A 10,404-nucleotide genomic window follows, 5' to 3' on the forward strand; every position below is an offset into this window, starting at 1 on the left:
CATGTACAGAATTAATGTTTTTGTATGTAGGTACTGTGGAAAGGCCACCACCTTTTTCATTTTAACATTAAAGTTTCAATGACTATTCATATTAATTGTTTGGTCTATTTATTCAGACACAAACATAATATACAGGAAATATTTAGACAAAATTAAATAAAAAAAAACATTATTTTTAGAGCAAAATTGCTTCTTTAGGCAAAATTCAGTATTTCTTTGCACTATGCACATCTTGTACTGTTTTTTGGGATACTCTCGTTGAACTTTTTAAAAATAATCTTCTGGTATATTATACCAGGCTACTTTCATCATTTCCCAGACTTCTTATTTAGATTTAGGTTGCTTTTCTTTCTTTCTCTGTGATCCCATACTGCCTCTGTAATATTTAGGTCTGGGCTCTCTGATGACTGTCACTGTATTTCCCCACAAATATGATTTTCAGTGCATTAGCAGTGCCCTTGGGATTGTTATTATGCTGTTATTTTACGTTCCAGAAGGAATGGAACTTGTATGTACATTTCAGCATTCATGATCGCAACATTTTGGACAATATCGCTAATAACACTGGCAGATATGCAGCCCCAAACCACAACAGATTCTCCACCATGTTTTAGCAAATGCCAAAAGCACTTTAATTTCTCTTCAAGTGTTGTTCTCACATTTTGTTGATGACTGGACACAATGGTTTTAAGCTTTGATTTGTTACTCCATACTACTCTTTTCCACTGATCTTCATTCCAGTATTTGTGAGATTTAGCATATCTTAGGCTTTTCACCCTGTTCGCCTACCATAAGAGTGTTTTTTTTTTGCTGCTATCCTTCTACAAAGACCATTCCTGATCGAGTTTCTTCAGACAGTAGAAAGGTCAACTTGGCGACCAGAATAAGCTGACAGATGCTGAGCCAGGTCCTTTCTGGACAATTTCTGATTTCTTAAAGAAGAAACTCTAAGAAATTTCTCATCAGATTTTGAAAGTTTTTCAGTCTTCTGTTTGTCTATGACCTCTCCAGGTTTTCACTATTTCTCAAGGTCGCAATAAATACTTGCCATTTCAGACTATAGAAGCTGCTTTTGCAGATTTTCAGCTTTTCAATGCTGTATACAAATTTACTGTATTTTCTGGTAATATTCTACAAGGAGTCTGAGAAATAATTAATAATTATACATGGTCAGGGTTAGGGTTAGGGCATATTGTATTTTGCTTCTTATCTGAGCCATTACTGTTTGTAAAATATTTAGCTGGAGGCACTTCATGGGGCTAAAAAGGGAAGACCTTTTTTTTTTGACAAATTCTTTCTTTCTCTTTCTTTCTATTTGACCTCTGTGACTTCTGTATGCTGAGCTGACACTATGCATTGTTTAAAAAAAAAAATGTTTAAATATGAATGAACAGTGAGGTTTTTTTTGTTCTTCACTCTAAATTCAACATAGTCCTGATTGATGCAACAAAAAAGCATCTACCCCTTCTTTAACAAGATTGAGTTTGAGTACTGAAGATGTTAAGCACCCCAAAGAGTGCAAGTAGTTATTTCTGGCGGTGGGGGGCAAAGTCTCTTTTTTCCCTGTCAATCACACAGACACTAGCCAATCATGGGCAATTGAGAGGCCTATTAAAATGAGTCTTTGTGTGTCCTGGAGCAAGCAAGCTACAAGAGAGATTTAGTATAATGTGCATTCTATTCATGTGATAATTATATTTGAAGGGATTTGTAGTGCGTAGACCTCACAATATTTCATTATTTAGAACAAGCACACCAAATAAAAAACAAGTGTTACAAGTGGCATTAAAAAAAGATAGACGTATTAAAAAAGAAAGCCTCAGATCTCAATTATACTTTTCTAGATGTCAAGAGGATACTTGATCTCCTGAGCAGCAGAATTACAGAAACCCAAAGTGACCGGCACTGCAGCACCGGTGATGTGATAGAGAAAGGAACAGTGCTCAGCTGGAATCTATACACTCTCTACTACACTGGGAAATCTTTCGCCTGATGCCAGGACCCAGCACAAATAAGGGCATTCTGCCATGATTGCTCTCATTTACAATTGACAAGCTAAAGGAAAGCAAGGCTAATTATGACAGTGCTCAGCTGCTGAATAGCCCTTGATGAAGTTAATCACCAGTAATCCAAAAAAAACAGGTGTCGGAGCACTTTGCTGAGCTCTCCTCTTAAATGAGATATTCAGGGCCCCGAGCTTGGTTCAATTGTCTGTTTGCTGTCTCTGCCCCAGTCATCTGTGCGTCTTTACCCCCTCAGAGCGACAGCATGGATTCCAGCGAGATAATGACACGTGGAACAATTTTGGCAATCTGTTAATAGACCTCAATGGTAATGTTCCATTTAAGCATAGACAATGAAGCACTCGCTAAATGAACACAAGCTGAAGCAGATTTAGAGAATGCGTTTTCCCCCCTTTCAACTCAGTGAAATGAAATTATTGGGTATTGTATATAACCATTCAATATACTTAATTTTTAGAGCCTATATTTAGCCTCAGCGTTTTTACTTTACATCAGTGTACTTACTAATACTATGCTGGTTTCAAGAACCATCTATCACAATTTCTGTGTTTATTAATGAATTAGTTTAATTTAATGTTGTGGAATATTTGTGAGGAAGAAACAAGAAAGGTTCTGTGCTTATTTTACATTCTATAAACAATCGTACAGCTATAAACAATCGTTCATTTACAGAATCCCTCCACCTCCTTGATTGTAATTTGACCAAAAATGCAGCTTGTTGTGTTACTAAGAAGTCCTAAAGACTATCCTGTGACAAAAAATATCCTGTCACAAAGCTTTGGAGACTGGACACTTTTGTATTAATAACATGCAGGATTCTTTAAATTTCAAAGATCAAGTGTCAGCCGCACGTCAAGTCCCTGTAAAGGCACCGACTTATCAAAAATATTAGGACAGAAACAGTGTCTTAGAAACTGAGTTGCAGAATAGAGAATCCTGAAGCATTGTGGTTATAATGAGAATTAAGGAATCATAAGTGTAGAGGTATAACCTGGTATATTTTCTTTCTGGAACCATACATTATCTGAAGAACATCATGCATCATTATGGCTATGTGTCAACCAGGTCACAAAATAGTGTGAGGTGTAACATTTATGCATTAATAATGAGCTGAACAAATGCTTTTGCCTACATTTTTGCACATGGAAATTCATTATCAAATGAATTTCCAAAAAATCAAGAAAAAAAAAAAACACTAAAACACTGTATCTTTAGTAGACATTATCACCTCACAATTAGGGTTTTTTTTCTGTTCCTTTTTTTTTTCCACTATAATTGATTTCTTTGTGAAAGACTTGGCAGGCTGCCTCAAACCGTACACCAGAAGTCGAATTTATATTCGCTCACTTCAGCAAACCGTGAGAACGGCTGGCAAAAATCTGCCAAGCACTGCGTCTGGCAGAGTTGTGCATTTGGCATCTGAGGTTAGTCTTCTGTAAAACTCTTTAATTTAGACAAATTAGCAGTTTTCGTAAAATAGTGCAGTTTTAAAGAAAAGGTAGGGCACCTACGAAATCACTGGCTATTTGGTGTACAAGCAGACACTGAGCACACACTTTATATATATATATATATATATATATATATATATATATATATATATATATATATATATATATATATATATATATATATATATATATATATATAATCTGATTATAATATAGGTCAGTAGATAATAAATGATCATATTATAATAAATAATTTTTATTTATTATTTCATAAAATAAAACAAGCTGGTTTATTTAAGTGAAGTGAATTATAAAATTTACATGCTTTAAACATGTAAAAGGGCTTTTAAGTGTAAACAAGAAGATGTCCTAATACATAGGTGCGAAGTTACATTTATTTATATATTACTGAATCGCCATCATATCTTCTCATTTTTATCATTGCCTGTTTTTACAAAACTATGTTACTTGTTTTTATGGCCTATGAAATATGTCATGTGATCACTCAGTCAGATCAGCGCATTTGGTTGTACAGTTGGTTTAGTACTTGGGTTTATTTTAGTTATGGTTAGATTATGTTAGTACACAACATAATTCAAATCACTAAGTATAAAATTCTTTTTTCTAAAAAGATGCTGATCTAAACACTAATGAACCCTTTGAGACTGAATTGAATGCTGTAGCTGTTAATAAAACACCCAGGGATTATTCTGAGTGCTTGTCTGTGCTTGGGTTATGATTTGTCCCTGGAGGTTTGATTAAAAAAAAATCTCCTTAGGCTGCAGAATTCGCCTAAATTATGTCAACAAACTACATCTTAGTGGACAATTAGTGCACTAGGTAGGGTTTAGAAGCCATTACTTGTGGAGATGTAAAGTATATTAGGGGATTTTCAGGGTGTGTAATAAGAAGCAGGTCTGGAGGATTATCCTGAGCTCCTGTGCGAGGTATTTATTTAGATTTTTTGGTTGTAGTGTTAAAATTCTCTCTTGTAATGCAATTATAGCTTTTGGCAGATTTGTTTATTCTGCATAATCTATTGTATCGTGCAGTTGAAACCTAAAGGAAGGCATTGTAGAGTTCTGGGCTAATAAACAGTATGTGTTATTTTTTTCTTGTAGATCTGTATTTCTTCTTCTTCTTCTTCCTCTTCTTCTTCTTCTCTTCTTCTTCTTCTTCTTCTTCTTCTTTTTCTTCTTCTGTTAGAAAAGGCACTCCTCTTGTAATTTTACAATAGTTTGCAGCTCCACTCCACTTCTCATGTCTCTCAGTTCAGTTTATCTGTCCTCTGAAAGCTGCAAGATTGTTGAATGTTGATTTTTATAAAGAAATTGTAACAAATTTCTGAATGCACCGAACTCTTAGATCACATAAACGGACCTGTTGAAGCTATAAATTCCCATACAAGGTCTGTCTGATTCTATCCCTTTCTTTCTTTCTGCTTGGCTATAAAGTACACACTATAAGAAAACTGTTGTTAAACAGCGTCCCTTTCGATCAAATCTTTACGCGTCTCTGTTTTCTAAACCCAGAGCCACGCCACGTGCCCTTGCTATTTTTTTTCCAGCTGTTAAAGTTCCAAGTGCCGCGTGTACCTGGGTGCAATAAGTAAAATGTATAGACAAAAATCAAGATTCTCTTACCTTGGCCTCGCGAGCTCGCCAGAGAAGCGGCGACGACGAGCGCGAGGATGAGCGCGTGGGACCGGTCGGCACTTCTCTCAGGCATGACCGTTGGACTAAAGCGCATCCTTTAATTCTCGTCGTGTAATGTCCTCTGAAAAATGATAAACGTCCCGGAAAAGATGCGAAGCGTAGCGTATTTGCTCGAAAACCAGACTGATCCAGGAAATACAGAGAGAGGACGATAGAGAGTTTTAATCGCGGCAGCGCGATAAGCGGATTGCGCTCGCGCAGAGTACGAGGCTGGAACAGCGCGTGCGAGATTCAGCGCGGACGAGGACAGTGTGCGTTTCTTACATGGACCGGCTGCGCTGTACCGCTCGCGCTCTGTCGCTTCAGCACCACGGACAGATCCTCAGATCCTCGTTTGCTCGCGCGAGCAGATCTCAGCACCCCGGTGCACCTCCTCGCGCTCAGTCGCGGCCACTTGAGCAACTTTCGAAAAACAAAGCGGGAAGAAACGGGGGCTATTTATGGAGCGCGAGGCGTCACATGCGCACATGATCGCTGTCGCCTCTTACGTGTGGGAAGTGTGCGGACAGAAGCGCGTGACTTGGCGCCGGTAAGAGTTAACGTGCGGCTTTAGCATGTGAGTATTACCGACAAACGAGCACATCATGTAGCATGAAATAAAGCAATGTAAGACTTGATGTAACACCGTTAGAGAGGCTTTAACACCGTAGCTGTTAATTCACCAGTGTAGGTGTTGGGAAGAAAGTGGGAAGCTTTACAACCACCCACTCTCGGGATCACTGTCTGTGTATTTTTTTCTCTGTCTCATGGGTTTTCTCCGGGTTCTGCGGGTTCCTCCAATCTTTTAAAAATCCATCAAATTTGCCCCTAGGTATCACTACTGTTACCATAATCACTATCATCACACCCATGATTACCAACCTCACCCTTGTCATTACTATAACCTCCATCACCACCATGATCACTACTAACACCACTACTACCATCCTCAATTTTATTATCCTAAACCATCATCACCACTACCATTATGAAGATCATCACCTATTTCAGCTATTTTACCAAGCACTGTATAATACGTCCTTCTAATAGGTCAGAATGTGTTAGGTACCTTTAACATCAGTAGAAGTATAATCGTTGCTGTAAATACATATAAATTGTTTCTATAGTAACAACTAATTCACAGGGAGTCATTTGACATCAATTAACAATTATATTTTTCAGGTTGCTATGGTCATGATGGCACCAGAAGAACAATTATTTATAGAAGGAGATGTAGAAGACAAACCACTCTATATAGTGTAGCACAGTATAATCATGTTACTGGTCATTTAGTATAATCCAATTACATCTCTATCTGCATCCTAAATAATGCAATTCTTTAAAAAAAAATCTTTACATGAACAGTTTAAATCCTCTTTAAAATATAGTTTTATCCTATTTGAACCCATAAAACAGGTGATTCATAATTTTAGCATAAGAGTTAGATTTATGTTAACAGCATGACCAACTAAAATTGCTTCTCTTTACAGCCATGTTGAGCAGAAAGGACTATCAGAAGCATATTGAACCTTTTAAGGGTAAAAAAAAATTCTTTATATATCCTACCCCTGAAATATGCATATGAATAGCACTGTTAAAAAGATATAAATTAATAAAATAACACAGGAGAATAAAATCTCAACTTTGTCATTCTCAACTACACCACTCTCATACAGGTGTGCACCGAATTGTTTTAAGACACAAATTATTATTTTCATTTGCAAATGCCTCCTAGGGAATTTAATTGTATTTTTTTTCCCAAATATATGCAAAAAAACTAGCCCAATATAAAACACCACAGTCCTGACCAGGAAGGCACTAAGGATGAATGAATGAATGTATCATGTTTATAGACATTTCTTTGTCCAATATCTAAGCTTCATCTCTGACCACACATCATTCATCAGGCATTTATTCAACATAATAAAAATGTAATTAGTTACATTTCTAGAACACATGCAGTCTATGACAGTATACAGTATGCATACTTCATCTTTGATGCTTTAACATTAGTGGATAAGATCATTATCTACAACAGCAAAACAAGAAATGAATGATTTTGCGATGCCAAAGGACATCTGTGCATTGCGAAGGTGCTAGATTTGTTGATTGTGGCATGAACAATCTTGACATACATAAAGTCAAAGTAACTCCCCATGTCCCTTAAGCAAACAAGCGTCTCTGTACATACACCAACATTACGATGGGTTTCTGGTCCATTAGCCACTCTCATTATCGTTCCCATGATTAGACTTAACAAATATAACCTGCTAACCACAATCAGCTCTGCTGGGTCTTTCTGTCATTAAAGAAAGACTTCTTCTTGGGTAATGAAAATCAGTGGCGTGAAATGAAATGACCACCGGTTGAAGGTAGCCTAATGAAGTTATCATCAGCGGTTTAGCTGTGTGATCATATTGTTTGAACAGACAGCTGGAAATTCATTTAGTACACAATTAAGGTTCATGAGTTCCCCTAAAGGGAGGTTAACAAATGCTCAAACTTAATGGAGAGGCAGTGTTTTATTGACTGTATAAAGAATTCGGAAGAATTAAAGTTGCTGGTACAAAAAGATATTTTTGTGAAATGATCCAGGCAATATGAGGCTGACACTGGTGAACTAGTTCAGCATTGCCACTCAATAAAGCGGATTTCTACACTGAAAAATACAAAGAAGAATTAGCAAATATGCAAAATGCGGTAAACCGGCTAATTTTGCACATTAAACACATTTCAGTAAAAGTACACATTGTTCTTCCTATGATCTTAACGAAAATTCATATAATGCAGCCTCCTGGTGGAACATTCCAAAATTTTTCTTGTAGCAGGGTTGAATGAAAATCATAAAACAGATATCGTATCACAGTTGGATTTGGAGTTGAGTATTAAGCATGTTTTAAGCATGTTGTATTTCTGAAAATATGGAATGTTTTAAATTTCAAGATTAAAGGGAGAAGGGGCAAGAATGCTGTGTTCGGGTGTATAGAAGTGAAACATACATATATGTTGTTATGACAGGCACTTCATCTTCATCACTTCATCGATGTAAAAATTGTGAATGTTTCATGAGTGAGACATGAAATGGTGCCATAGTTTTTGAATCTCATATGCACTGTTATGCATAAATTGCACATCTTCAAATATATGTAATAGCACAAGACGGTGTTTGTGTGTGTGTGTGTGTGTGTGTGTGTGTGTGTCTTTCTTGTTTCACAGCCTGAAATGTGTACCAGGCCTCATGTCCTTCCTTAGCCACCAGCCTTATTTGTCTCAATAAGCTCACATCATGGGCTCATGGAGCTCGATTAAATCACCCTGTTTCTTTTCTCTTTCTCTCTCTCTCTCTCTCTCTCTCTCTCTCTCTCTCTCTCTCTCTCTCTCTCTCTCTCTCTCTCTCTCTCTCCCCATTTACATTTTCATTTGTAATGCTGGATAGATTGCTCAATGTGTCCTGATGAAGTCATTCTGGCTGCGCATACCATCTGGCAGAACAAGGGAATTGAACACTATTACTCCCAAACCAAAATTTTCACCTCACTTCGGCTGATAGCCTCATTTTACAATAGCAGTGTTTTTTTTCCCCTTCTTCTTTTGTGTTTTTGTTTGATTCTTCAATTATCGTACTTTCCAAATGGGTATTTATAGAGCCACGCTAAAATTGTAACACTGCTGTTCTTATTTTTTGGCTGCACACTTACATGTGACCTTTATAAGAAAAGTCATCAGTGGATATGTAGAAGAAGCTCACATGGCTGACTAGAAGAATTCAACTGTTACCCTGTCAGTTATTTAAAAATTGAGAGAACTTATTCTGTCATGGCCTATTCTCAGCAGGAAATTGAGTGCAGTAGATACAATATGAGTGCATTCACTGGAGAATTTTGCCCTGTATTGGGTTCACCGCAAGACTGACCCTCATATTACCAGCGTACACCTGCTCCCCACAACACACCGAGATGGACCGAAAATATCACTTCCTGACCTGAAAACCGGCATACCTTACAACTGACAAGAAATCTTTCAATTATTATTAACCTTATCCTTATTTATAAGGACTAAATTAGCATGTAAAAAATATAATCTCCTTGACAAATCCTTTTGGGCTTTTCCTGATACTTATACTAAATAAAGTGAGATATGCCTCATCTCACCTTAATAACAGCAGTAGTCCTGTCAGCTAAGAATGACACCTGGTGTTTTGGGATGAGTCTTCCTGTCATTTTGTGTCCACTCTTTTTCTGACTGAGTGAAATTCAGCTACAGTTCATGGTGCTATTCTGGTGCTTCACCTGCTGGTTGAAATAATCCCTCACATTCTTGATGGATTCTGGTGAGTTTCCGTGCAGGTCGAAATGCCCCGCTGTTTTATCAGGCTCATCAAACATGTCATTATTCTTAGAACCTTTTAAATAGTATTTCAGGGAGAAATAAATGAATTCATTTAATTAATCCTTAGCGTATCAGGAAATAATGAAGTGTATAGATTAATAATTAAGTTCATGCATGGTGTGAAATAAAGGACACAGGTCCCGGCTTGTCAATGTTATAGACACAACTCCAGATCTTTTATTCAGATTTACTGATCAAGTATAAGAGGAGAAAAAAGACAAGAATAAATTGTCTTTTTTATGTTTTTTATACCAGGCATTGTCCCTAGGGATATTATTCGAATACTAATTACAAATCAGTGGCCAAAGCAATAAATCAAAGATATTAGGCAAGTAAAAAATGCTGTGACCTACCAAAGTCATTCCTCCAAGTTGATTGTGATGAATGTGTCTCCTGAAGGTGGAATTTCATATACATGGGCAGAGACAAGAACTGAGGGTCTAATCGTATTTGTAGTTCATCAGTAGAACCCATTATCTACCCTTTGCTGCTGCAGATCTAGTTAAGAAAAATTATGGACCTGGTATTTTCCAGTCTTTGGCCCCCTGGATAGTAACACCTGTCCTTACATATGTTTCAGATTTTATATCTTCATCCTTCAGGTTTAATACTGTTTCACTCTCTGTTCGTTCTCAGTGGCATTTTTCCAGCATTCTCCTGGATACTCACTGATTTATGTTAAGCAGTAATTTAGGAGTGCTGCCACAAATTATGTGGTATTTTAAATCATTTATGGTAATATTTTGGAGGATGATGCAAGCTGATAGTTTGGACCATATGCAAAGCTTTGGACTGTCTACACTTGGCCATATGCTGAATACTTCCTACTGTGTGATGCATGCCTGT

At 37.1% G+C, this 10,404-nt stretch overlaps 1 protein-coding gene across 6 annotated transcripts in view; it reads right to left on the reverse strand.

The window, feature by feature from the left end:
- Positions 1–5,822, reverse strand: part of sez6a (seizure related 6 homolog a) — a 129,522-nt gene extending 123,700 nt beyond the window's left edge. For 3 of the 6 annotated variants that reach the window (XM_083568421.1, XM_083568418.1, XM_083568419.1), the window contains exon 1: positions 5,119–5,821. In XM_083568421.1, the coding sequence (XP_083424547.1) occupies positions 5,119–5,224 (106 nt within the window). In that variant the 5' untranslated portion in view covers positions 5,225–5,821. Of the gene's footprint in view, positions 1–5,118 lie in introns of all 6 variants that reach the window. The other 3 variants (XM_083568423.1, XM_083568420.1, XM_083568422.1) reach the window with 3 other exon arrangements.
- Positions 5,823–10,404: the final 4,582 nt, after the last annotated feature.

This window comes from Silurus aristotelis (assembly GCF_946808225.1).
Source record: "Silurus aristotelis genome assembly, chromosome: 18".
NCBI lineage: Eukaryota > Metazoa > Chordata > Actinopteri > Siluriformes > Siluridae > Silurus > Silurus aristotelis.